Genomic DNA, 27,582 nt, shown 5'->3' with positions numbered 1-27,582 from the left:
CTGTGCAGATTCAGCTGTTGGTGACCTCCCGGTGGGAAGGAGCTGCCCGGCTTTGTTTCTCACATCAAACCTCTGCTCTCCCCCCGGCAGGTCACAGACCAGCTTCCCGGGGTTTTGACGCTGGATTGGGATCGTTTTAACTAAAGATGGAAACACTGGAGTCCGAATTGACCTGCCCAATCTGTCTGGAGTTATTCGAAGATCCTCTGCTTCTGCCCTGCGCCCACAGCCTGTGCTTCAGCTGCGCCCACCGCATCCTGCTGTCCGGCTGCTCCTCCGGCGAGAGCATCGAGCCCCTCAGCGCCTTCCAGTGCCCCACCTGCCGCTATGTCATCTCCCTCAACCACCGTGGCCTGGAGGGCCTCAAGAGGAATGTGACGCTGCAAAACATCATCGACCGCTTCCAGAAGGCGTCGCTCAGCAGCCCCAACTCCCCCAGCGAGAGCCGCCGCGATCGGCCCTACCGCCCCAACCCCACCATGTCGGTGGGCGGCGAGAGGATCGCCTGCCAGTTCTGTGAGCAGGACCCGCCGAGGGATGCTGTCAAGACGTGCATCACCTGCGAGGTGTCCTACTGTGACCGCTGCCTGCGGGCCACGCACCCCAACAAGAAGCCCTTCACCAGCCACCGGCTGGTGGAACCCGTGCCCGACGCGCACTTCCGAGGTCTCACCTGCCTGGAGCACGAGAATGAGAAGGTGAACATGTACTGCGTGGCTGATGACCAGCTCATCTGTGCCTTATGTAAACTGGTGGGGCGGCACCGGGATCACCAAGTGGCGTCGCTCAGCGATCGCTTCGAGAAGCTCAAGGTAAGGGTATGCGGTGGCTGGGGTGTGCTGGGGACCCGCGTGGCGTCTGTGAGGTGGGAGTTGGAGCTTTTGGGCTCCTTCAGGTTCTGCGTTTCCAGGGTTGCTTTGCTGGTGAGAGGCTCTGCAGCTCATCGGCTTCCTTGGATGTGGATGGAGAGAGTGGGGAGCGTGCCTGTGCTCAGCAAATGGCTCGGAAATAGGAGCGCTCTGTTGGCATCGCTGGCCGGAAAAAGGATGTGGCTTAGCAGCGGGTTCCCCACGACAAAACGTCATGCTTAGATGAGAGATGAGATGGAGCTGAGGGGATCCTCGCTGCAAGAAAGACACTGAGGCACTGGAGTGTGCCCAGAGAAGGGCAAGGAGCTGCGAGGGTCTGGAGCACCAGCCCTATGGGGAGTGGCTGAGGGAGCTGGGATCGTTCAGTTTGGAGAAGAGGAGGCTCGGGAGGGAGCTCGTGGTTCTCTCCATCTCCCCAGAAGGAGGTTGTGGTGGTGTGTGGTCAGTCACATCGTTGTTCCCAGATAGCTATGACAGAATGAGAGGTGATGGCATTAAGTTGCACCAGGAGATGGTCAGGTTGGATGTTAGGAAAAACTCCAAAGAGCAATGATGCACAGCTGCCCAGGGAGTGGTGGGATCACCGTTCCTGGAGGTGCTCCAGAACTCTGGGGATGTGACACCGAGGGACGTGGGGATGGGCATGGTGGGGTGGGCTGGGACTTGATGGCTTGGACTTGGTGATTTTGAGCTCTTTTCTGACCTGAACGATTTTGTGATGGAGGCAGAAGGAGGCAGGGATGGAGCTTCCCCTCTCCTGCCCCAGCATCCCAAACTGCTCCTCTGTCCTTTGGCCTCCTGCAGGACATCTGGCAGTGAGCAGTGCCACCTCCAGCGCGGCATTGTCCCACCCTCATACCCACGAGCTGCAGAAAGGGTAGTTTTGCAGTAGTTTTCCAGACCTCCTCACTTCACCCTGTGCCTCGTATCGATCCAAAGTGAATCCCTGCTTCCCTGCTCACAGAGAGCAAACTTCAGGCAGCCCTCTGGGGTGCTGCGAGCTTCATTTCTATGCAGCGCCTGTGCTGGAGCTGGATACCATGTGAACCCGTGTGGATGATGTTTGACCTATATAAAGTTAGAAATCCCTCTCTGTCCCCCATGTGTTCTCTGTGAGTCTACAAAATGGCCTAAATTCTCTCTCTTTTTTTAATATAGAAAAAAACAGAACTGGTCCCATCTGGGGTCACAACGATGGGGCTGCGCCTGCGGTTGCGTTCCAGTTGCAACCCTTCTCCAGCACTTCTTCCTCAGTCCCTTCTCCCGTAATGTTCTGGGCTTGTGCTGCCCCAGAAGTGCTTTTCTTGGCTCATTCCCTCGTTAATCCCTCAGACAACATCGATTTTTCTGCTCTCGCGTTTCCTGAGGGCAGAAGAAATACTTCCATCACTTGCAAAAATGGAGATGACTTCTTCCGTGCGCTCTGGGTTGATTAGAAAAGGGAAGAACAAAGCTTTCTCTCCAGGCATCCGTCTTCCTAGACGGAGAGTTTCCCACGAGCTGCTTCCCAGGCAGGTTTCCCACCTGCCCTTCCCAGAACCTCCCAGCTCTGTGCTGGTGACACAGCCCCTCGATGTGCCTCACCTCCATGTCCCCCCTCTCAGCGCCAGCGCAGCGTTCCTCGTTTCAGAACATTCTTTTTCCATGAGGAAACGTCTCAATTAGCAAATTGGAAACCTTAGAAAGGAAGGTCCGTGGATGTTTGCGTGCAATAGGACCCTGGGACAGGAGTTAAAGCCCTTTTAATATTTCCCCATCGTGTCGGCGAGCCAAGCAGGCTCATGTGAAGGCAAAAGCCCTGACAAGCTAAGCTGCCGCTCCAACCAAATCTGTACACGTTGCCAGAACACCTCCCCTCCATGTTTAAATAACAGTCTTAAGTGATTTTGGATGAGGAGGGAAGCTCTCCTCTGCTATAAACATTCCCCTGTGCTGCTCATCCAGCATGGGTGGATTCCTTGCTCCCTGGCAGAGAAGCAGCTCTGCTGGCACGGTGCTCCAGCAGCCTCCTGTTCCCCCTTTCCCTCTCGCAGGTGGGAATTGCCCAGGTGAGGAGTGCTTGGGGATGGATGTGGGATGTGAGCATCCAGCCAGGGCTGCGGGATGACTCCAGGGTAACCCTCCTCCAGCAGAAAGTTTCCTTCCCTAAGGCAGGCTGGTGAATCGCTGCTTTGCCCCTTGCAGTGCGAGGAGGGAATGGAAGAACTGCGTTTTGAAATGCAAAGCTGCGTCTCTGCCTGCTCAGCCGAGCTAAGAGGGATGAGGGTTTTGCTGCCTGTGTGAATGCCAAATGAACTGCAGTGCAAGCTCCGTCCACGCTGGCAGAAATGCCTCATCCGAGTTGCACTCTGCTGGGGCCTCAGATAAATCTCAGAGTGTAATGGACTGCAAAGCATGGAAAATCAAACTCTGCTGACCACTGCTTCTGCGTTGCTCTAAGCACGCTGACACTCAATGGTTGGTTTTGAAACTAAGCGATGCGTGGTGGAAACTTCTTCCTTTTGTTGCTCTTTGCTCTGTAGTTGCTGCAGGGCTCTGGTTGACATGGCATGGCTGCAGTGTGCTTATCAGTGCGCAGCCCCTGGCTGGGCAGCAGCTGTGCTTCTCTTGTGCTCTTCTTTGGGTGCCTCGTCCCAACACCACAGGATCGATCCTGAGCCAAGCTTTGACACCGCAGTCAATCTTTGCAGCTGCCTTTAGTCCTCATCTGCTCACAGCCTCAGCCTACAGCCCTGACCGTGGTTGGGCCCATTGCTTTTTATGGAAATGCTTGTGTTCCTTTGCCCACCCGATGCTCTGCAGCCCAACAGGAGCTGCCCTGCAGCCCCGCTGCCCACAGCTTTCATCGTGCTGCTCCAGCTAGCAATGCCTTCCAGATTTATTATTATTATTATCTGTGTGATGGAAACTTGGAGCTAGTGACTATAATTTGTCCAAAGCACCGTGCATTCTGCAGACCTCTTTGGTGGGGGTTCTTTGTTGGATCCCAAAGCACTGCAGTTCTGCATGCTGAAGCCAGGACCTGGGCATCTCCAAACTGCCCACGTGCCATTGAAAGGCAATTTAGGACCCACCTCTACTCCCTTTAAGGTGTGTTCTGTTTCTATTATTCCATGCATCCCCAACTCTGCATGTTTACACCACACTGCTTGCCCAAGGCGCATTGCTTTCGGGTGCTGTTCTTGCTCCACCAGTTTGTGGAAGGCATCTCTCTGCCCTGCCTCCTCCTGCAGCTCTCCCTGCACACAGCTCTGCTCCCAGCAGATGGGCAGCATTGCACACACGGGATGCTGTGAGTGGCCCAAACCTGCAGGCTCCCTGCCGACTTCCCCATGGCGTTAGGGATGGGAGCAGCCCACCTGCTCACCTCGCCGGCTGTAAAATCAGCACTAAAAATGAAATTAAAAGCAGGGTTGGGGGGGTAACAGCATGCAGGGTTTGCTCTGGAGGTTCTACAGCAGAAGGAGTTTGCAGGAAAAGGGGTTTTGTGCCATCAGTAATGCACTGCTTTGCTTCTCCTTCTGCCCCACTCCTTTTGCAGGAGCTGGGACAGCTCTCATTGCTGCTGCTGAGATTTCTATCGATCGACGTGCTGGAAATAGCCCCAAAAATTCAAATAAAGTAACGCTTTCATTCCTGCTCTTTGCTCCAAGAGGAGCAGTAAGCCATCTCCCACCACGCTTTGTGCCTCCGGTGCGTTCTGAGCGTGACTGAAGCTGGAGAAATGTACTGAATAAGTCCCTGTGCTGCACAACTGATGTGCAGGGCAGTGATGGGCACCACGGGGCCCTTCAGAGGGCGGTGGGATGGGAGGAGTGAGGGCAAGGAGCCTCTCCTTGGTGCTGAGCGTGGGGCTTCTGTGCCTGGGGACTGAGGGACGTGTTCTCTCTTGCACGGTGTGACTCAATGAGATTGCTGCTTCATTATGATTTACTGTACTGCCATGGGGCTAAACTGCGTTTTGTGTGCGTGTGGTTTTGTTTTTTAATTCTCCTTTTCCCACACGCATACAGGAGCTGAGAGCAGGGTCATTGCTGGCACTGCTGTGACTCCTGGCAGGGCGCAGGGAGATGTCACTGGCACAGATGCACGAGCTCTGGTGTGCTGTGTGTGCAGCACTGGGCTGCTCCCACAGAGGCAGCTCTGCTTGGGTTGCTCTTCTCCGGGTCCAGGCTGGAGATGGAGATGCAAAGCCTTGTGATTGGCTTTTTTTGGCACGTGAGATGCCAGAGTGATTTTCTGGTGTGATGAAGATGTGGGCTTAGGGTCTCTCTTGAGCAAATGGTCATTTCCTATTGCATCCAGCTGGGGCACCTGCATCCGTGCCAGTGTGGTGGTGCTTGGATTTGCTAAAAACAGCCATGTGATGTGTGCTGCAGGCACGTGCTTACCTATGGAGCATGGGTTGCATGAAGATGCAAAGCTTTCCTGTCCTCTTTATCCTGCAGTGGGAAAAGGGATCAGTGTGTGCCCTCGTGTCTGGTGTAGCTCCCAGTCTGCAGCAATGGTCGCTCTTTCTCTGATCCTCTGTGGGTCAGAAGGATCAGGAATCAGCACTGAGTGCTGGATGCCTTGGTTTCCCTCCCAGAGATCCCATTTATGGGCAGGGGGTTGGATTTTTTAGTGAGTTATTGTGAATGAAATGAGTGAAAGAGTGGTCAGGCAGTGGAATGGGCTGCCCAGGGAGGTGGTCACCGACCCTGGAGGTGTTCAAGGAACATTTGGATTTTGTGTTGAGGGATATGGTTTAGTGAGAACTATTGATGATAGGTGGATGGTTGGACTGGATGGTCTTGTAGGTCTTTTCCAGCCTTGGTGTTTCTGTGATTCTGCGATTGATGCTCCTTCCCTGGAAGCACTCAAGGCCAGGCTGGGTGCATGGGGCTGTGAGCATTGGCAATTAGTTGTGTGGGAGCAGGATGAGAGGTGACGGCCATAAGTTGCACCATGGGAGGGTTGGGTTGGATATTGGGAAATGTTTCTTTTCCAAAATAGCAGCGATGCAGCAGCACAGACTGCACAGGGAGTGATGGGGTCACCTGGAGCTGCTCCAGAACAGTGGGGATGTGGCACTGAGGGTGGTGGTGAAGAGCATGATAGGGTGGGTTGGGGAATCTGAGAGGGCTTTTCCAGCCTTAACAATTACTAATTGGTGGGGAAGCCCCTCTCAGGCCCCATGCACAGGCTGGGGGGTATGGAACGTGCAGAATTTCCTGCTCAAAGGGGCTTTGCCAGGCAAAGATTTGAGCAGCAGAGCAGGAAGCAAGTTGCATCTCCAGTTACACAACGTCTTCCCTTGGCAAAACGTTGGGTTTATGGCCTTTGGGGAATGCTTTCTTGCTCAAACCCCCAACATTCTTGGTGTTTGATGTGTGCCAATGGGCTTGTGGGAGGAGAGCCATGGAAAGCAGGATGGTATTGGAAAACACGCATCCTGCTCATGAGTAATGGGGTGGATGGCAGCCATGGCCCCCAGGTCAAGCAGCAGCTTGGGGCTCTGGGGTGCCCACTCCAAGGGCTGTCCCTCCCCTTGGGTCTCAGTCCTCCTGCTGTTCTGCACAGCTCTGTCAAGTTGCTTTGCACCCGGAATGATGATCAAGCACTGCAAAAATAATAAAAGCAATAATAATAAAGAAAGGGATTTAAGTGCATGCAACGTCCAGCATTGGCTTTGGCTGCCTCCTGTTCTGGGTGGGGGCATGGTGTCTGTCAAACAGGCTTACGTGGGAGATGATGAGTTGAGCAGTTCAATTTTCTATTTCTGGACGAGGGGAATAATCTCTAATACATAATACTTCTTCCTCGCTGGAACAAGTCTGTGCCAGTCCTCGAGCTGCAGCCCTGCAGTTTTTCAAGCCAGTTTTGGTTCCCATCAGCCCTAATCTTCGTTGCATCCAGCCCTTGTCATGGGATGGAACAGCTTTTTATTTTCCTCTTGTCAACAGATTTATTAGCAGTTCAGCTGCTTTCATGCTACAGTTTTCTTTCTAACATCTCTCTGGAGGCTTCAGACTGGAGTTCCCCATTGCCGCTCCTCGGTTCCCACTTAGCGCAGCTTTTCCTCTCCTGCTGCTGCTCTGCAGTCCAAACTCTTGCAGGGCAAACTCAACGCGGGCGTTTTCCTCCCCGGCACAGCATGTCTGTTTCCTGAAACAACTGCAAGCTGTTCTCATTTTCAAGGCTTCTGTCTGACGGTGGCTGCAGGGCTGTGGGGCTGAGCTTCCGCTGCTTTGGTTCTGCCTGAATAGCTTTGCTTGGGAAAATGAGAGTGGGCCCACCTTCCAAACGAAGCATGCCCGCCTGGAGGTTGCCTGGGCTTTGCCCAAAGGTGGGACATTACCCCCAGCTGGTTTATCTTGTCTGTTTTCTTGGCTATTTTGCTGCCTTTTCCCCAAAACTCATGGCACCGACCCCATGGCATCGCCTTCAGCTTTCCATTCCTGGTTATGGTTCCTGCCATTCCTGCCCCGCGTGGATGCTGCTTATTATTCAGGATGTGTTTCGTTCTGGGCCCTCATGAATATGCAGAGCGTTGCATTAGCACGGCTCGCTTCGTTAGGCTGGGGAAGGCAGTGCTCCTGTTGGCTGCGCTCAGCTGTTCCCCGCGCATCCGCTCGCTCAGAGGACGCGTCCTGGGAGTTTCAGGGTCTTTCAGTAATTTGGAGGCTGGGTGATGTGCACTCAGAGAGATGGCGTGGGGATTTCTGAGCAGGCTCGAAGTCACGCTCTGGGATGCTGCATATTGCTGTTGTTATCACATTAAGCCCTTAAATAGGCGTGCAGGTGTTATTAGTGATTTTACCGTGACGGCTGGCATGTTGCTTTTTGGGTTTGTTTGTTTCGAGGAAAAAAACTGATTGTAGTATCCTATCAGCGTCATGGGCCTTGTGTAGAAACTCATGGACCGTAGCAGGGTGTGTGCTGATCAAAACCCCTCTGTGCTGGGACTGGAAAAGGACCTCAGGACCACGAGGTCGGAGAGCTGCAGAGCTCCTGCTCTTTTCTTTCCTGCAGGGCCGCGCTTCCAGTTTTGCCCTTCTGCACTCACCTTGTTTTGCTCGTTCCGAGGAGATGTGGAAAGCAGAACCTCTTGGGCTGGCTTCCAGGCCTACAAAATCTTGCACCCTGTTGCTTTGCAGAGCTCCTGTTTCGTGGGTGGCTGCAGTGGGAGAGCCCTGTCCTCATGGGGTGTCCTGGCTGCGTGGTGCGGGGTGACAGCATTGGGTTGGCACCGTGCTGTTCTGCAGCATGGAGCAAAATGGTCACCACATGTGAAGAGCAGAGATATTTCTGATCAGCTCCATTTCTATGCACTGGGGGTCCCTCCAGATCCTCCCAGTTGCATTCCTTTAATATGGGATGTGGTCCTGCCCGAATAGTGCTCCTGGGATGGGATATCTGGTGCCATCGCCGCTGTCCCATCAGCCTGGGGCAAGCAGAGCTTCCCTCACCATGCCCTGTGGGTACACCCGGTATACAGCAGCAAGGGGTGTGCTGGAGCATTAAATGTTCTTAGCAATACATGATTTTTCCCTCTGGGAAAGCTGTTGGGAGCCCCCCATGCTCGTATGGGCATTGCTGATTTATGGGGTGCACCCATGGGCTGTGCGCAGGAAGGCGTGTGTCCTGCACGGCGTGCCAAAGCAATAAATCCAGATTCCTTCCGTGCTGCTCGGATGGAAGGGGCTTTTGGGAACCGAACATCTGGCATTTGGAGAGGTCCAAGAGCAAACGTGCATGGGATGTCCTTCTGTGTGTGCTGTTTAATGGGGATGGCTTGGAAATAAAGGTCAGGGGCGAAAGAGCGCTGCGCTGCAGCTCTGCGTCCTGGGTTTGTGGTGGAGAGAGCTGAGGAGATCCAAAGTCTGATGGAATAAGCCTCAAGAAATGACCCCCATTGGCCTCCTGGGAATGAATTCTGTCCTGTCCGTGCGCTGATGAAGGGGATGTTTTAATGAGCTTCAGGGTAGCAGGGTAAAGGGTGTCTGCAGCGCGGTGTTAACAAGACGGAAAGCTCTTTGCAATGCGGGTTGGTAAAAGCTCGTCTTAAAATAACTGACCCTGAGTACTTCCATACTGCTGCAGTGCTGGGAGAGCGGGGTTGGGATTAGCAGTGGGTGGAGGCTGCTGGGTTTATTGGGTGTGAAAGAGGAGAGCTGGACCTCCTTAGGCAGCGGCGGCAGGCAGCGCTTCGGGCAGTGCTGGGGAAGCTGGAGTTCTGCAGTGGGGTCTGGAGATGCTCTATGGGCCCACAACTCGCTGAAACCCTCAGGGTGCTCCGCAGGTCCCCATTTCTTTCCAGCCACACGTAGCTTCTGCAAAAATTTCTTACCAGAAGCTCTTGGTTCCTCCATGGGAACCCAAGCGAGTTGGGAAACAGAGCTTAGAGATAGCACTGGGGGGAACAGAGAAACCAGGATGCAAGGTGCCTGCCTAGGGTTGTGCCTGCAGCCTGAACACTGACAGCTGTGAGGTGAGGACAGGTGAAAGGGAATTTCTGTGCCTATGGGATGCAGAGGTGCAGCACCATCCATCCCTTTGAACGTGATGCTCACAAGGCTTGGGTGCAGTTCTCTCATGGAAATAAACCCCCAAAAAAACCCTGGCCAGTTGGCTAGGCATACAGTACAAGCCAGCTGGCAGAAGCAGTGCTGGACTGCCAGCATAGGGCTGGTTTCTGGGCTGGTTCCCTGCAGCTGACCTGGAAGCAGTCGTGCAGGAGCTGTTCGTGCAGCTGAAGTGGGCTCCCAGGGAGCAGTGCTGGCTCAGCTGTTTCCCCATGTGGTGCTTTGAGCCGACGAGCAGAGGGGCTGTGAAGTCTTCACCTCCACAGAACATGAGCTGGGGATCAGGGGATGCTGTCAGGGCTACTCGTGGCTGTGGGATTTGGGTCATCCCTTGAGCAGACAGGGCTGGGCTCCGGGAGACCTGCCCTCCCCAAAGCCTCTGTTGCCTTTGGAAACTTTTGAGCTGGGGGAAGGATTCACTCATTGCCTAGATGGATTTGTTTCGCTTCTTAAAGCTGTAGGTTTGGGTGCTGTTGCAGTCCCCATATCTTTGTGTGCCAGCTGGACGCTGCAGCCCCCAAATTGTGGCTCAGCCTTAAGCCTTGCATAGAGTTGTACCATGGTTTGGCTTGGAAGGGACTGGCGCTGAGGGCAGCTCCATCTGCAGGGCAGTGGGGTCTTCTGAGCTCTCAGGAGAAGGGAAGACCTATTGATTCCCTTGACCTGCCTTTCAGATGGAGCTGTCAGCACTGGGGCAAAACGTGATGTGCTGTTAATGATTTGCTGTCTCAACTCTTTGTCTCAGCATCAGCTCGCTCACCTTTCTGGAGGTGAGGCACAGAGGCCACAGCACTGGGAGGGCACTGGGCAGGCACTGGGGGGCAGGATGCTGTCTGCAGCTTTGGATCACTTGCCAGCTCCAGAAAACAGCAAGAAATGGCACAGAGGGGCTGCGTGGGTGATCTTTGGGGTGCTCTCCATCCAGGTGTCTCCAGGCAGCATTAAACCCAGTGTTCTCTTAGCACACAGTCGCACAGCCTTTCTGTTCCTCGTGGGGTTTTGGCATTCCTGGTGCTCCCCTGACTGCATCACAGCACATCCCTCCCCAGCAGAGGAACAACTTGTGCTCATGGGCTCATTTCTGCGTAGCAGAGGGAGATGAGGCACGTGCCCTGGGGATTTGTCTGTGCACATCATGCTGCCTCTGCTTGCTAATACAGGGCCAGCTGAGATGCCCTCACACCCAGAGCTTGGGGTGGCACAGCCCCATGGGGGGCAGCTCAGCTGTGCCAGGAGGGCTCTGAGCCCATTCACCCTCCCACCTAACAGTGCTCCTTTCTCAAAGCTGCGATTTTTGTTTTTATTTTTTCATTTGACAGTGTTCCGTGTCTGCCTCAGCAGGAAATATGTTTGGGACCAGTTGGGAAACAGAAGGGGAAAAAAAGAAAAATGTACCAGAAGGCTTTTGTTTCTTTGATCTATTTCTTCTTATTTTTTATCCTCACAGAAGCACGGAGAGGAGAAGTGCTCTCCTGCAATGTGCTTGCTGTGCTCTGGGCAGCAGAGGATGGCACCAGCTGTGCTTTGGGGCTGAGCTTTGGTTCTAGGCAGATGTTGAGGTCTTCCAATCAGGCTTAATTAGTGCCCCACACACGTGTGTTGGTGCCACACAGCGGCCCATGGGACAGTAAATCACTGCGCTTCTGCAGGGGCGCCCCAGCATCTCACTGTTTGTCTCGATGGGAAGCTTGCAGTGTGGAAGTGGCTGCTCCTGCTCTCTCCCTCTGCTCGTGGTATGGGATGGTTTATCCTGAAGCTGCTCTCCGTGCCATCCCATACACCCAAACCCAACGTGCTGCAGTTGCACCCACCTGGCACAGAGCGGCCCGTGCTGCAGGATGTGCTGATGGCAATGCAAAGCAGACGCAGAGCGAGGCTCTTGCTGTCCAGACAGCTGCTGGCACCATCCAGAAGGGGTTTGCAGCTCTGGGTTTTGCTGCTTTGGGTCTCCCCTTTGCTGCTGCACAAGCACAATTGCTCCGGAGTGGCTCCGGGTGAATTTCTCAGCTTGAAGAGCTGCTGAGCTGAAAGCCATGACGTACCCATGCCTTCCCAGGGGCTATTTTGGGCACAGGCTCTCCCTCTGGGCTTTGCTTGAGCTTCAGAGCTCAGCACTCAGCTGAAATGCTGCATCTTGCAGCAGAAGGCATTCCTGGGATCGCAGGGATTCCAGAAGGCATTGTGGGATCGCAGTCGTCATCCTCACTCCCAGCCTGCCATCCCCTCCACTCCCTGTTTGCATCCCGTATTCTCATGCTTTATCTGCTTATCCCCAAATTTGCCCATTTATTCCCACGTTTCAGCCATTCTTGCAGCTTCTTCGCAGATCCTGGCTGGAAGGCACATCCCACAGAGAGCAGTGTTTGCTGAGAGCTCGAGTGAGGGGCTTTGCAGGGCAGCACCCCACTGCCACAAGCAATGCCTTTCTTGGTATTTTTGGAAACAGGGCCATTTGTTGAATGTAGAGGTGTAAGGGGACAGTGCTACGCACAGGGCCAGGCCTGGGGGTGACAACAGCTGTTGGGTTTGTGCGCTTTGGCCCCTTTCCTTTACTCCTAAAGGAGCCTCTCCCCTCAGAAAGACAAAGCGCCAGCTGCAGTGAGAATAGGGCAAAATGGGTTTTTGGGTCTCCCTTGTAAGTTATCTTTGTTTAACCCTGGGTAATCCTTCCTGGGCCAGCTGAGGGCTGTGTCACACCTCCAGCATCCGCCGGTGCGGGTTATTTAGTGCTCAGTGGCTGCTTCTCAGAACATTGTACAACATCTCCAGTGAAGGATCCAAATAAAATGCTAATTGCTCTGGTTTCAATGCCCGTGACAAGGCCTCTCATGGAAGATATATGTTTGCAGACATCCTTGCCAACACATATATTAGCGGCGTCAGAGGGAACAAAAAGTTCCCCTTAGCAAAGATGAGCTTGGTCAAGCAAGATGAGGGGACCGGGGGGAGAAACGGAGGAGAGAAAAGGAAACCAGAGAAAGGTTTTCTCTTTGTGGAGGCCTCTGCCAGGAAGATCAATGTGGTGGTTTTGTTATTGTGCCTCGGCACCGCTGCATTTTGAAAGGAGCCTTTGGAGCCGCTTGGGAATGTGCAGGAAGGGAGCTGGGAGGGGGCAGGGAGCGCACGGGCCGTGCCAACACTGCCTTAACATAATGCGCTGCTATGTGGCTTGGGGTGGGATGTAGCTGTGGCCCCCAGCCCCAATCCCACTGATGTCCCACTGCAGCCATCCCTCTGGTTAGGATCTGCCCTGCGCCAGTGCCAGGCAGAGCTCCTGCACTCCCACCCCTCACAAAAGCAGTGCTTCCAGTGGGCTTTCTGCTCGTGCTGTTCGATGGAAGAGTGTCCCATCTTTCAAAAAGGATTTAAAAGAAAAAGAAAGCCTTAAAACTTTGGGGTTTGTAGGTTTAGGGACTGGAAACAGCCAGTGTTGGAATTCCAGTTAACCACAATGTTCTGTCTCCATCTCCATGCAGGAAGGCTATGGGTGGCCCTGTGCCTTCTCCCACCAGGGAATTCTGGGCCTCTGTGGATTGGGGGGCTCGTGGTTCAGCCCAGAGGACAGCAAGGGACTGGCCATCAGCACAGGCAGCTCAGGGAAGCACAGCCCAGGGATGAGCAGTGAGATGGATGAAGCTGGGGCTGCATTATGCAGAACTTGAGACTGGGCTCCGTGCTGCAGGCTCGCAGCAAGCAACCAGCAGTAAGCAGGGAGCAGCACGGAGCCTTTGTTTGTTTTCTGAAGCGCTCGGTGTTTTGCAGCCAGCCTCGTGACCGGCCCAGCTCTGACTCACAGCTTGGCACCCGCTGCATCCGAACGCTGTCTGCCCGTCCATCCACTGCGAGCAAAGCGTGAGCTTTGGGCTGTGGTGCTGTGCTCCCCGCTCTGCCCTGCTCTGGTTTTCCAAGGAAGCGTTCCCTGGATTGCAGCGATCTGCAGCTTGCTAGAGATCAACTCTAGGAGCAGCTAAGTTTGCAGAGGGTGATGCTGCGGGATGCAGCAGGAGTGCAGTGCTGTGATTTGCATTCTGCCCAGTGCAGCTACGTGTCAGCTCAGCAAAAACAAAGGGAGGTGCTGTCATTTGCTTTCTATTCATTTCCACCCAGGCCTGGTTTTCATTGAAACGATAGGAGCCAAGCAGCGCTGGAAAAACATCCCTCTTGAAGCTGCCGACTCGCCAAGCAATAAAAAAAAAGTCTGTTTTTGAGCTGGTGTGTCCTGCAGAACAAGCAGGGCGTGCTCCGTGCCGTGCTGCCTGCAGCAGAGCATTGCAGCACGCTCAGCAGCTGCAGCTCAGGGCTGCACCAAGCCTGCCGTGCCATCCCAGCAGAACTCTTGGGAATGAGCTGGAGGAAGGCAGAGGTCATTGCTTTGCAAACAGAGGGAGACAGAAGTTGGGTTTCCAAAGGAAATAACTGAGATTTTGGAGGCAGTGCATAGGGCTGGTGTGGAGTCAGCAGTTTGAGCACCAGCCCTGTGCTTTCCTGGTGGTGCCCACCCTCACATCCCGTGCGTTGTGTGGGAGTTTGTGGGGTTTTTTTGTTGGCTTTAGCGTTTCGTTGGCTTTTGCAGCCTCAAAATGGAAAAAAAAAAAGAAGAAAAGGCAGCAGAGGTAAAAGGCATGCAAAAGGCACAGGGTTCTCTGCTGCTCTGTCTGCGCAAGGAGTTAAAGAAGTCAGTTTGCCCCGAGGCTGAGTTTGTGCTGTGAGTCTATCTCAACATCTCCCTCTCCGGTTTAACAGTCTCGCTGCGGCGGAGCGTAAGCAACAGATCAGCCAAAATCAGCCCATCCCGCTCGGCGCTGTGTCTGCTTCCAAGAGAAACCCGAGGGTTCTCCTCTTCCTTTGCAAGCAGCAGGACAGGAGCTGCTGCTGGCTTTCCCATGGCTGTGGCCCCAGCAACCAGGTGCTGGGTGGAGGCCGGAGCATCCCCACAAGCACACTGCTGGAGCATTCCCAAGCCAGCGCAGCTGGAGCAGTCCTGCTGGAGAGGGATAGAGCGCACGGTGAATCCCCCAAGAATCCTGACCGTGGCTTTCACGCGCTGAGGAGGTGGAAAAGTTTCCCTGTGCAGCTCACAAGGAGGAATTTGGGCTGCGTTGCTCCTTCCTTGGTGAATGCCTGATGTCAGGGCTGCGCGGTGAAGCAGAGAAGCGAAAACGCTTCCCTGTAAGCACTTACAGCACGTCTCACTGTTTGTCTTCAGGTTATTAAAAGAGGAGGCAGTTGGCTCTGTTTCCTTCCAACGAGCTGTTCAATAGAGCGATTTAAATCTAAAGCAAACACAAGTGTGAGGGCTGAGCGGTGACAGAGGCTCTGAGAACATCCCAGCCGCCCTCGGGGTGTTGGAGCGCGCTGAGATTGGGGGCTGCACTGCTCAGCACTGGGTTTGCCGTGCAGCCTTACTGCCCTGGGCTCTGGCTCTGCTGCAGCACTGCTGGAGGGAGCGAGGCTCCGGTGCAGCAGGCATTGGGGTGCAAGGGGAGGATGGTGCATGGGGAAGATGGTGCGTGGAAGAGGTGGTGCAAGGGGAGTTGTGTCAGGTGCAAAGGAAGGACAGTGCGGGTTGAGGATGGTGCGTGGAGAAGATGGGATGTGGAGTTCTCTCCAGTGCATGGGGAGGACTGTGCAAGGGGAGGATGGTGCCTGGAGAAGATAGTGATTGGGGAAAACTGTGCTTGGAACCCTCTGCAGTGCATGGGGCATGGGGAGGACAATGCAAAGGGAGGATGGTGCATGGATGTTGCAAGGGGAGTCCTCTTCAGTGCAAGGGGAAGATGGTGTGTGGAAAGGGTGTTGCCTGGAAAGGATGGTGCACAAAAAGGATGGTGCATGGAAAGGATGGTGCACAGAGGAGACATGCAGTCTGTGGCTGGCAGGGTGTCGGGGGCAGCTGTGGCTGTCCCAAGCAGGACTGAGCCTTGCTGAGGGGTGAATGAAGCTCTGAGGGCTGTTCTGCTGCTCCCTGTGTTGGCCTTAGTGCCCACTGACAAACAGTGGCAAGGTTTGGGGATGCCTTTCCAAGAGTGATCCTGATGTTTTGTGACAATTAATCAGGCTATTTATATCGCTATAATTAGCTATGTTATTAATATTATCAAGGCACCAAGTGCTAATTATATGTCTGCTTAACATGTGCTATCAGTGCTGTTTAAAATCCAATGTAATTCTGCTTGACATTATCCCTTCCATTAGTGTTATTTGTTGTGTGCTGCAGAAGATAATGCAGTGCCTCTGATCACGGCAATGCTGATCCCACTAGCTGTCCCCAGAGCTTTTGAGGATGATGCCACTGAGTGATGCTGCTGTCCTGCAGACACTGTGCTCTCCGTCTCTGGGGTCCCCTGCCCATCGGGGGCTGCTTTGGAAGGAGGGGGAAATCCAGCCCATGTGAATAATGGAAGTAGGGCTTTGCACTGGGCTCGTAGGAGTTTCCGAGGGTTTTTGCCCCATCAAGAGCTTTAATATGTAATATTTGAGAAGAAATACGTGTGAGGAGCCTAGCTTTAAGGAAACTTTCCCTTCCCTTTCTCCCTATGCAGGGCTTCTCCTTCTCTCCCAACCAAGCTGGTGTGGGACATGAGTGACACTTTGTGGTGGAGACCATCCTCAGCCATTGGTTGTTCCTTTTGGAAACTGCACCTGGCCACGTGCATCCCGCAAGCATCTGTTGGTCCTTTCCAACCTTAATGGCTCTACGATTCTATCCCCTTCCTGCAGCCAGGCTGCAGCACTCTGGCATCCTCCTGCTGCCCGAGGAGGCTGCAACCAAGGGAAAAACCCCTTGCATATCAGGGCAGGAGTTGAGGTGTGTGTTGTCCGCATCCCTCCCCTAAGCCTGCTCTCCCATTGCACTGTGAGACGGAGGAAACAGCAAACAGCTCATGGATGTGTGCTGGAGTTGGAGCAATGGGGGAATTGAAAGCCAGCTGCTGCAGTGCTTGATTGTCTCGTTTGATCCTGCGGGCTGGGAGCTGAGCTGTTTCAGGGCACGCTGAGCAGGGGGGCCCTGAGGAGCAGCTCAGTTGTGTTATTCATCTGCAAGCAGCTCAGTGTCCCTGCACAGCACGAGGTGCTGCAGGAGGGTGGGGGGGTGGTTCAGAAAATGGGGCAGAAAGGGGTCAGGAGGAACTCGGGGCTGAGATTTAAACGTCTTTAGTGATGTATTTGAGTATATAAAGGGAGCTTACAGACAGAATGGAGAGCGACTTTGTACGTGGTAGGGCTGGTTGGGTATTTGGAACAATGTCTTCTCTGTGAGAGTGGTCAGGTGATGGAATGGGCTGCCCAGGGAGGCGGTGGTCACCAACACTGGAAGTGTTCATGGGATGTTTAGGTGTGGTATCGAGGGACGTGGATTAATGGGGAAATGGTGGCAGGTGGGTGGTTGGATTGGATGATCTTGGATGTCATTTCCTACCTTGGGGATTCTCCGATTGCAGGACAAGGGGGAATGGCTTCAAACTAAAAGAAGGAAGGTTTAGACTGGAGATAAGGAGGAAATTCTTTGTTCAGGGGGCAGTGAGGCCCTGCTCTGCTGCCCATGGGTGCCTCATTCCTGGAGGTGCCTGAGGCCATGGGTGGGCTGTGAATGGGCGAGGGGCACCCAGCCATGGGCTGGGGCTTCCTTTTGGGGCGTCTCATTGAGCCCCTCGGTGTGAAGCTGCCTTTCTGTCCATCCTCGGGGACTGAAGGCTGCTGCCCCTCCCCAGCGCTGCCCTTCAGAATCCCCCCCCCCGCCGTCCTCATTTGCTCCCAGGTGTTCGGGGTGTTGCTGACCTGGCCGCGCAGCCCTGCTGCCTGCAGTCGTGTCCCAGCCTCGCAGAACACACGATCTGGAGAACAAACCACCTGGAGATGCAACTTACGCACTTACTGCCGATTAATATTTCAGATTAAAGGCGTGTTCTGCACTATTTTGGCTTGGTATCACTAAACGATGGGACGTGGTCATAGCACAAGTCAGGTCCCCCCCTCCAATTGATTTCCTCGCCATCATTTGCCATCGACCTCTCATGCAGTATCTTTCTGATCTCTGCAGAATTCAATCCATTTTCTGCAATAATTTGGAATGCAGGAGCTTTAGCTTCGCTGTGAAGCTAATTTTGTACTTGTAATTCAAAGCATATCACCCCCTTTGGTTAGGTGCAAATTCTACTCCTAATTCATTTCGTGCATTTCATATTCTGTTTTTGAAAAGCTGCAGTTAAGTACTGCTCTGCAGATCAGGCAGTGTGTGCTACAGGTGCCATCCTGAGCACTTGGCGTTGCAGATTTCCTTGTTGCATGTTCAGGTTTGGGTTTCAGCCCTTTAGAAGCCACCATTAGTTTGGAAAATTGAAAGATTTCATGTGATTTCAAGATTCAAGCCATGCACTGCGCCTTGCAAAATGACCACTGGGTGATTTTGTACCATCTTTGGGTGCAGACCTTTGAGACTCAGGCAAGAGCCTGCTATGATTTTATATGCTTACCTATTACAACTTCTGTTGAGGAAGGAATCACAGGCGCTGTGTTATTAATCATTCAGTCGTGAAAATGAAATAGGTATGCTAATATGTTCCTGTACAACTGCATTCTCCAATTTCAAGAGGGTAAATGCAAGCGTGCTTCTGCCTAATGAAGCTCTCATGGCTGTGAATCACGCTGAGATTTCAGGAGGTGGGGGTGAAGGGAGGAGCAGCTCTGGAAGTCACCAGCAAAGTGCTGGGAAGAACCCAAATTATGCTGGTGGAACTCCATGGTCTTCCTCTGTCCAATCTGGAGCTTCAGCTCTCCAAGTGGTTTAATTCATCACAGCCTTACAGACCAGTGCCTGCTCTAACAGCCCATCCCACTCCTTCTCCTTTTCCTTTTCCTTTCCCTCTCCCTTTCCCTCTCCCTTTTTCTTTTCCTCTCCTTTTCCCCTCCCTCTCCCTTTCCCTCTCCCCTCTCCCCTTCCCTTCTATTCCCTTCTCTTCCCTTTCCTTTTTCCTCTCCTCTCTCCTCCTTCCTCTTACCTCTCTTTTTCCTTTCATCTTCCTCTTCCTCTTCCTCTTCGCTCCTCTCCCTTTCCCTTCTCTCCCCCTTCCCTTTTCTTTTTTCTTCTCTTTTCTCAAGGTCAGTTTTTTTTTTTTTTTCTGTTGCTGCTAATTAACGCTATGAGTTCCTTGCTCTTCTGTTAACATTCCTGTGCTCTCCATCATGGTTCTGCCTTCCACCACGATTGCACCTTCCAGCCCACTTATATTTTGCCTTTTCTCTGCTCCAAGTTTGAACTCTTTCAGACCAGCCCTGCCCACGTCCCCCACCACTGAAGCCATGGAGATCCCACTGTGCTATTCCCTTTGTCCCTTTGTAGACTTCCCACAGTTCCTCTTTGGGTTTTCTCCTAATTGGTTTGTTATTCCCAATGTTCCCCATCACTGTTTGTCGAGCTTTTTGCCCTGGAAACCCCATCAGTGCATGAGACCCTCACACACCCTAGCAATGTTCTTAAGGGCTCTTGGTAGCCATGCCATTATCTGCAGCGAGCGTCGTTAACGTAATTGCACTGTCATTAGTGAACTCAGGAGGACTTGGCATTCTCTGCAGCTGGTTTCCACCCACCTGCCCTTACTTTTTTAGCAGGGCAACTTCTAAGTCGTGCCTTGTCTCTTCCTACCGTGTATTCATAGCCATCCTTCAAAGAGCACGTCTCCCATCCCACCGGCAGCTTATTCCTCGAGGTAATACATATTTATGGGGATGAAGCTGCGTTGTCTTCCTCCCATGCTTTGAAAGGAGCTTTGTTCACTTTTGGCTTCAAAGCCAGCAGCAGCATGGTGCTGCTAGCAAAGCCCCGCTCCTATTTCATGGCTGACAGTCCTTCCTCGGCTGTAAAGCAGCGCTGCTTTCTCAGGGTCTGATCTATTGCTCAGCTTTGTCCTCTGGCTGTTCCTTTGCATTCAGCAGAGGGCCTCCAAAGGCTCGGTGCGTTCTGGTCTTTAATCCCTTTCCCATGTCCGAGATCGTTAATCCATATTATGGCTGTGATTTGCTGTCCCTTGACGTTTCTGCCTTCCAAGGACGGGCTGCCAGGGCTGCGGCATGGCCAGCTGTTGGCTGGGGCTCCGCCGGCATGGCTGGGTCCAGTGGAGAGCATCAATCCAGGTGTGCTGGGCTGTCACACTGCGCTATTAGCACACGGTGCACTGAGCCCTTGGCCACCTCAGGTGTCCTGAAAGTACCCAAGGACACAAACCCTCTATCTCCAGTGCATCTTCCAGCAGCAGCAACTCCAAGAGGTGAAATTCTTGTTCCCTTGCAACTCTTGCCCTGAGGAGGGTGTGCAGTACCTCGCTTGCTTGGCAGATCCCCTTCTTTTTGCTGATTTTGTAGGGGTATATTCCTGATGGAAGAGGAGTTCTATGGAACAATTCTAAGCATGTACAAACTGCCTTGAATTTTCCTAATTTTGAATTGATGAGCATGAGTTCAGTCTTCCCAGCCTGGAGTCCTTTGTTGGAAATGTCTGCATCCGAGTCAACCCTTCCTCATCCAATGGAGGGACGTGCTTCTGAAGCACAGTTTGCTTTACTTTGCTTGACCTCTCGGATCCCCAGCCCAACCCCAGCCCACCCCCAGCCCACCCCACCAAGCCCATCCCCGTATCCTTCAGTGCCGCATCCCCATAGTTCAGGAGCACTCCTAGGGATGGTGACCCCAGCACTCCCTGGGCAGATCAGGCCAGGTCATTCCCACCTTTCACCATATTGGAATGGCTCAGAAGTGAAAGAAAACACTCATTTCAAGCTACAGAAAAACACGGTTTGGCAAACCCTTCTCGTATTCTCTTAAGCACGCTGTCCTTGCACAGAGTGCTCCCAGCATCACCCCTTGCTCCCTGTCCTGGGTTTGAAGAAAGTGAGGAGAAATTATTCATTAGAAGTAAATTTCTGGAAAAAGGCATCGCTTGGAGCGACGGAAACCTTTTCTTTCCGCTCTGTCATTTTAAAGCAACAAATAAAAGCAGCAGAAGGTAAACAAATAATCTCGGGACTCACCGTGGCTTGGGAATTTTTACATCAAATGTAGCAAATTTAATAAGATGTCTGAAAAACGCATCCTTTTAGGTTGAAAAGCACACAGGCTGAACCGGGGAGCGAAGTCTTTCGGCGTCTATTTAAGTAGGACAGCTTAAACAACCCGATCGTGGCAACATGGCTTCAGGAATAAAAACGGGCTTGTCACAGTCAGGATGAATTTAATAAAATATTTAAACAATTTTCAACAGTGCTGCGGAGATACAGAAAAAAACCCTGATAATATCCAGTAGTAGAAGAATCGCTTTGAAAAGATTAAAGAGTGTAAACATAGAAGGACCTAAATAAACCCTGTGTGCTCTGGTGCTGTTGGATGAATGTTTGTCAGGGGAGCCTGGTGGAGCCTCGTTAACTCCCTCGTTAGCATGGTTTTAGGCTGGGAGGGGAGGGAAGCAGCGGTGTTAGGGTGAGGGATGTGGTCCAACTTGCAGCCATCCTTGCTGAGGACCTGGTTGAGGATGGGGATGAAGCCCTCAGGGATACCTTACCCTCCAGGCTCGTCTCTGTGGGCTCTTTTTGCTCTTCGGGCTGGGGGGTCTCTGGGGATCGGTGATCCTTGAGGTGGCTCCAAGAGGCTGAGGTGGGTGATGGGATCACCTCGGAGCAGCCCATGCAATGGGAGGCTGCGGGATGCCTGCTGCTGGTGCCCCAGTGCTGCCCCAGGCTTTGTGCCAGGATGGTCCCCCAGGAAATCCAGACCTGTTTGGGTCTCCACCAGCTCTTGTTCTTCCTATTTCTCCATTCATCCGTAGCATTTTGGGAGCTGTCGCATCACCACGCTCCGCCAACACACCCAATTTGGCAAAACTCACCCTCCACCCCGGCAGCACCCCCAAGCTGTCACCCTATAGCAGAGGGCCACCAGCTGCCTCGTTCTTGGCCTTCTTCTCCTTTTACCCAGGAGAACAGGTCAGCCTGGCTCCCTGAAAAGCATCTCCCAGCAGACAGAGGTCATCCATCACGCCGCACTCCTTCCTTGTGTCCCCGTGGTAAGAGGACGGCTCGTGCCAAGGACTGCAGGTGTGGGGACTTACGGGATCGCTGCCTGGAGGAATGTTTTCAGAAGGAAAGTCCCTGTTTTTCTTAGGCACCGCAGGGAGAGAAAGAGCAAACAGGGGAAATGCACGGCTTGGGGATGCACACTAAGCAGCCAGACGGCAGTCCTTGCCAAAAAGATGCTTCAGACCGAGTCTGCAAGTAATCAGCCGTGTCGGAGAAATGACAACATTCAACTGTTTCATGTGATTTTTGTTCTTCCCCTTGGAGCTGTGCACGCAGCGTTCATTTACCAGAACAGCCAGTTCTCCCCACACCGTCCTGCAGGTTGTGGGGTGAGATGAGCAGAACCTCTTTGTGGCATTCTTGGGGTTATGGGGCCAAAGGGCGAGACTTTGGGAGGAAGCCCCACTTGACAAGAAGTGAATTTTGTCCGTGGCCTTTTTTATATCTCATTTGTTTAGTCGGGAGTGCGGAGCAAGAAGGCAAAAGCTCTACGTGTGTATGAGTGCAATGGTAGAGGCTGAAATCCTGCTGTTGTCTGCAGGGACAGAGCGCTGCTGAGGAGTGGGGTCGGACACGGTGGCTTTAAGTCCATGCCCCATTCCTTTGGGGCCCAGCAGAGCTGTGGCTGCCATTCTTGAGCAGTGCTTTGCTTGCAGGAGCACGTTGCATTTGCAGAAAGCATCGTGGAAAAGGAGGATTGGGTACTAGATATTCTCGGAACTCTTGGATGCTCCCAGCAGCATTGCGGGGCTCTGAGAGTGCTGAGCCATGGGAAGGCTTCAGAAGTGCAAATGAAGCCGCTGGCGCAGTGCTGGCAGCCCAGTGCTGTGTCCTTCTGTCTCTCCAAGCCGGCTGCAGGGTTTTCGAGCTGCCTTCGGCCCCAGCTGCAATCCTCCTCGGCAGCACTCCCCTTCCTGACCTGCCAAAATGCAGATCTTGCAGGAAGGAGGAGAGGAATTTCCTGAGCAGGGTGAACAAGCCCTGCTCTATGGGAAGAGCTTTCCTTTATCAGAGAGCCCCCTGTAAGGTGCTGGGCACTCCCTTATGGGAAGGTGGAAGCTCACCCTACTGTCTCCTTTTGCGATGGCCTTGGGGAAGTTGGGATGGCAATGGGTTTCTCATGTAGGAGAGGGCTGGGTAGTGCTCTGGGGATAGGGCTGGAGCATCTCCGTGGCACCTGTGGGGTCTGCAGGGCTGCAGCGGGGCTGATGGGGAAGGAGAGTGGTGCAATGCTATCATAGGCTGAGCCAAAGGGATGGTGGTCAGCTCAGGCTGAAAGCACCAAGCGACCCCAATCCCAGCTGTGCAGACAGGCTGGGGATGCCCGCTTTGGGCTGGGGTCTTCACTGGGTGGGTGTATGGGAACTGCTGCATCACAGCCTGAACCTCGGATTGACCAGCTGAGGTGAGCAACGAGTCAGCCCTGGGAGCACAGGTGAAGACAATTCTCCTGTGCTACTGGAAGGGTAGACCCCATTTAAGTGCTGACTACTAGTGGGGAAGGATCTCTTTAGGAGATCGCTCCTCTTGGAGTCTTCTCAGCCAGCCCAGGACAAGGGTAAGCTTTCCAGCCATTCTTCTTTAGTTTGATAACCCATTTAGCCTAATTTTCCTGTGTATTTCTTAATTATAACATCTGTATATTCATTGGTAATACAGTGGGACAGCCAGCACTCTTCAGTGCCGTTAGAGACGGTGACAAGACTTTCACCAGAACAAATGGCTTCATTTTCTAGGTCAGCCCTGCTGGTTGGGGCAATGGCAAGCATGGAGAGCTGGCATTTCTTTTCAGCTTTTACCAAGGCCTTGTTGCTGCAAAGTGACTTAAAATGCATTAGTGTCACAATGCAGGAGCTGCACAGAGCGGCTTGGCGGCGGCTCTCTGTCACTTGTCCTTTTGTCTGCTGAAATTCCCGTAGCAGAGAGGCAACCAGCTTGCTGATCATATTTTTCCCCCTGGGTTTTATTCACGTTTTTTTTTTTTTTTGCTGGTGGCTGGGAGTTGGTCCCAAGCATCACATTGGGGCGATGGACTGCTACCAGCATTTCGGTCCAAACGTTGCACCCAGTGCTCATGTGGGGAGCAGAGATGGGAGCAGAGCGTGCACTGAGCAGACCCTGTGCTCTGCATCATGATGGCTCATGGGGGAAGCATTTCCCATCTGCGCCTTGGTGTGCACACATGGTTTGTGTTTGTGGTGCACAGAGGGAGGGGGCAGGGCTGTGTGTCCCATTGCAAACAACTATAAATGAACAAGAGCAACAACACTACTGTCCTGAAATAAATCATTGAGCAAATGCTCTCTGCTTTTGGCTGCCTCTGCATGAAAATGAATGTGGAAACCCAGCCCTGGTGCAAGGCAGGTCTGTGTGGTTGCTTCCCGTGCCACCTTGTTGAGCTCCCTGCCCATCCCACTGGGCTGGCTGCAGTTGGGCATCCCTGCTGCAGGAAGAGGTTTGCTCCCTGCAGGGTCCTTGCTGTGCTAGCAACCTGCCTTCTCCCCTTGTGCAGTGGCTTTGGCTCAAGGATCCATTCTGCGTTGTTCCCTTCTCTCTCTTTTTCTCATTTCTCCCATTGTAGAGAAACCAAACCTTCTGCCTTTTGAGCCAGAAGGTGGATGTGCGGGGAAATGGTGAGCGCGCTATGATCCAATTAAACAAACCCCCTGTAATTGCTGTAATTTCTGTAATACCTACAAAACAGCCAGCTGGTGCAGCTGGAGCTCCTAGCACATTTTACTTCTTGAACAGAAGGAGAAGGTTGCACCTCCACGCTCAGGCAGGTGCGCCGGGGAGGGATCCTGCAGAGCAGGCGTGCTGCCGGGCTGCTCCCCCTCCCCGGTTCCCCCTCCACCAGCATGAAATCGGCTGCAATTTCAAAGCTGAAACATCAATGCAGCCTCATCGGTGATGAGGGAGATAATTAATGAGTGGGATGCTCGGTGAGGTGATGTTTGATGATGCAGAACTGCGAGGAGAGGTGGTGGTGGAGCTGATGGCAGCTGCTCTTGCATTATCGCTGCGGCGCTGCTGTGCAGAGCGCTTTCAGCTCAATGAAGGCACCCTGAGCTGCACTGCTGCCTTTTTCAGCCTGTTTCGGCACTGTGCTTTACCAGCCACTGGCTAGCAATTTGCAGGGCTGTAAGTGAGCTGGGAGTATTTTAGGAGTCAGTGGTTTTCAGGAATGAGTGCTTTGCCTGTGCTTTATGACTATGATTCAAGCTGCCTTGGCTAGCTCGCCCCCAAATTACCCGTGCGTGCAGATGTTTATGGGTCTGCTGGAGCCGTGGTGGGAGCCTCGGGCTGCACTTTCTTGCTGGGTATGAATAAAACACTGCGGGGAATCCTCTCTCAGCCCTGGAGTTTCAAATATTAATAGGATATCGCTTTCACGACAAGCAGTGCAACAGGTTGAGAGCGCTTTGCTGAGAAGCGTTTCCTCTTAGTGAGACCACGTATTTTAATGGCATGGCAGTGTTGCTTGAATTATGGATAGCCCAAAGTGCTGGTCCACTGCATGTCCACGGATAGAGGTGTCTTTGCAAGCGGGCTCTCCGTGCTCTGTCATCACTGCATGGCTGCACAACCCCGTGAGCACAGAGCAAAGTGCGGTGTGCGCAGCCTCAGCCTCCTCCCAGCCCTTCATCTCCATCACCAACTGAGGATGAGGAGGGGTGGAGAATTGCAGCCATTCAGTCCCAACAGGCAGACTTCCCAGCTGGAAATCGAGGTGGAAAAGCTCCTTCTACCCTTCTGAAAAGGCAGGGTTTGCTAGCAAGGGCTATCCAAACTCTGCTGGGTTTGGGCAGCCTGTGCACAAAGTTAGCCAACGCTTTGCTCCCTCTGGCAGCGTGGTGGGTGATGTGTGGTTTGGTTTGCTGGATGCAGTCCTCCCACTTCTCTCATCTTGTTTTGTCTTCTTTTCTCTCTCCATTCCTGGTTTTCTGGACCCGCAGCAAACCCTGGAGACAAACCTCACCAACCTGGTTAAACGCAACAGCGAACTGGAGAACCAGATGGCCAAGCTGATACAGATCTGCCAGCAAGTGGAGGTCAGTGAGCACAGCGTGTGGCACTGGGGAGCTCCCAGCTCAAGCCAGGGGGGTGTGCAACATTGCTCCCACCTCCCTCCCACAGCAGTAGGACCGTGGAGGGGGTGGGGTGGGCTATGAGGGTTGGTGGGAGGCATTGCCTGCACCATACCACTTTGGAGAGGTCAGTCCCAAATGGTTGGAAGATTCCCCATGGATCTGTAGGATGGGAAGGGGGAGGTGCTGAGGTGACTGTGAGCTGCTGGGGGGAGATCTGCAGGCTCTGTTGCTTTATATTTCTATGTGTTCCCATAGCCTGTAGTGTTCTCCTGGGGTCAGCTGCGTTCCTGTTTCATCTGGAGCTCAGTTGGGATCTGATGGGGAGGCTGATGGGGCTGAAGTGCTGAAAAAATATTGGCTGCAGCATCTCAAAGAGCAGAACCTGGACATCTGTCCATCCCCCAGCTGGCCAAATGCAGTCATAATCATGGAACCAAAGTTTCTGCAGGTGCAGGCGAGGATGCAGTGTGAAGCCTACAGCTGCTGGCAGGGATCTGGGGGCTCAGGGGCGTGCTCTCACCTGGGGGACGTTGTGGGCTGCAGCAGGTCCCAGCACAGGAGCAAAGCCAGGCAGCTGCAGCTTGGAAGGGGACAAGGACAGCATGCTGGGAGCATCTGTGCACGCAGCAGTGATCCTCAGCATTCTGGGAGTGCATTGCAGCCCTCACCTGTGTCACAGGACTGGTGTTCCCATCGCTGGAAGAGCCTTCAGCCCCTTTGGATGGAGGAGATGCTGCAGTCACGGCCCTTTTGAGTCTCATCCTCTGAACCTCTCAAGGGTGGTTGTGCTCACCCTCCTGCAGTCAGCCCATCCTCTCGTCTCTGTTGTGGCCTCGCTTTCCTTCCTGCTCCCAAACAGAGGCGGTGTGCCTCCCCGCATCCTTCCTGCTGTCAAAACAGCGATTGTAATCTTCCCTGCTTGCTGGGGCCAAAGAGCAGCAGTGGGGCTGATGGCAGCAGCACACGGAAGGGCTTTGTGCAGGGATTACAGGAGAGCGCTGATGGGAGAGGGGAGATCACCTTTAATCCCACCAAAGAAAGGGGCTTGGCTGACCTTGCTGCTTTGACCACTTGATCTGCAAAGCCCCTCGTGTTTGGATGTGTGCTCAGGCATCTCTTGTTTGCATTTGCAAGGGAGCTCCGTGCCAGCTATGCTTCTTGGCTACAGCTGCTGGGCAATGTGCTCCCATGAAACCTTCAGCAGGAGGAAGGCAGCTAATACCTCGCTGTTGTCCCCAAGTACATACATCAATTAAGAGCAAATTCATTTGCAGCTTTGTTTGCTGAAGTGATACACGGAGAGGGGCTGTTGCAATAATTACTTCTTAATGGGCCATTGATTTTATTTTTTAATTTTTTGATTTTTTTCAGTTGCCGAGTTGAGCAGTAGGTTCCTTGAACCAGTGCCTTCCCAGGGAGCGAAGGCACTGATCTGCTGCAGAGATTGCTGCTGCAGGGCCAGGGGTTTTGCCAGCGCTTAAGGCAGCGTGAGGGGAATTTGCTTCGCTCTCAGTCATTGCAGTGGGCCCTGGCTGGAGATTGCAGTCCTGGAGCTTCCCATGTGCATTCCCAGAGCTGCCTCACCAACCAGGCAGCTGGTGGGGATGTGCAGGAAGGCGTGTGGGGATGTAGGAAATGGGGATGTGGGAACAATGCAGGGATGTGAGGGTACAGACGCATGGGGCTGCAGGAATGAGAGTATGCAGGGATGCAGAGACTCAAGGATGCAGGATGTGGGGATGAGGAAATACAAGGATGCAAGGATGCTGCGTGCACCATCTGGAGTCATTTCCCCACAGTGTCACACACGGGGGGAGGGGGGAAGAAGTGTTTGCCTGGGGAGCTGCATTTTGCTCCTCACCATCTGCATCTCAGAGATGGGGCTCTGCCTCTCCTCCATCAGCACTTTCTGCAACTGTCTGCCACGCTCAGGACCTCTTCCTATGGAGGGGTGCAGCTGAGGCACAGGGAAAGCAGTCTGGAGGGAGCG

The 27,582-nt window shown here is 53.3% G+C and overlaps 1 protein-coding gene across 2 annotated transcripts; it reads left to right on the top strand.

The window, feature by feature from the left end:
* Positions 1-25,991, top strand: LOC104912118 (probable E3 ubiquitin-protein ligase MID2). 2 transcript variants are annotated; one of them, XM_019618097.2, is made up of 3 exons: positions 11-812; positions 25,458-25,553; positions 25,848-25,991. In XM_019618097.2, the coding sequence occupies exons 1-3, from the start codon at positions 147-149 to the stop codon at positions 25,908-25,910; spliced, it is 825 nt and encodes a 274-aa protein (XP_019473642.1). In that variant the 5' UTR covers positions 11-146; the 3' UTR covers positions 25,911-25,991. The 2 variants fall into 2 exon arrangements, with proteins under 2 accessions (XP_010713353.1, XP_019473642.1); XM_010715051.3 differs by lacking the exon at positions 25,848-25,991 and having other exon boundaries at positions 1-812; positions 25,458-25,688.
* The last annotated feature ends 1,591 nt before the right edge of the window (positions 25,992-27,582 follow it).

This window comes from Meleagris gallopavo, chromosome 9 (genome assembly GCF_000146605.3).
Source record: "Meleagris gallopavo isolate NT-WF06-2002-E0010 breed Aviagen turkey brand Nicholas breeding stock chromosome 9, Turkey_5.1, whole genome shotgun sequence".
NCBI classification, from domain to species: domain Eukaryota; kingdom Metazoa; phylum Chordata; class Aves; order Galliformes; family Phasianidae; genus Meleagris; species Meleagris gallopavo.
Note: the sequence above shows the minus strand (reverse complement) of the source record. Positions and strands in the feature narration are given on the sequence as shown.

What these genes read in the sequence shown, in the direction of transcription:
- LOC104912118 (XM_010715051.3), top strand. Translation starts at nt 147, where the DNA reads ATGGAAACACTGGAGTCCGAATTGACCTGCCCAATCTGTCTGGAGTTA. An exon ending in ATCGCTTCGAGAAGCTCAAG is followed by an intron (nt 813 to 25,457) that starts GTAAGGGTATGC and finishes CTGGACCCGCAG; the next exon opens with CAAACCCTGGAGACAAACCT.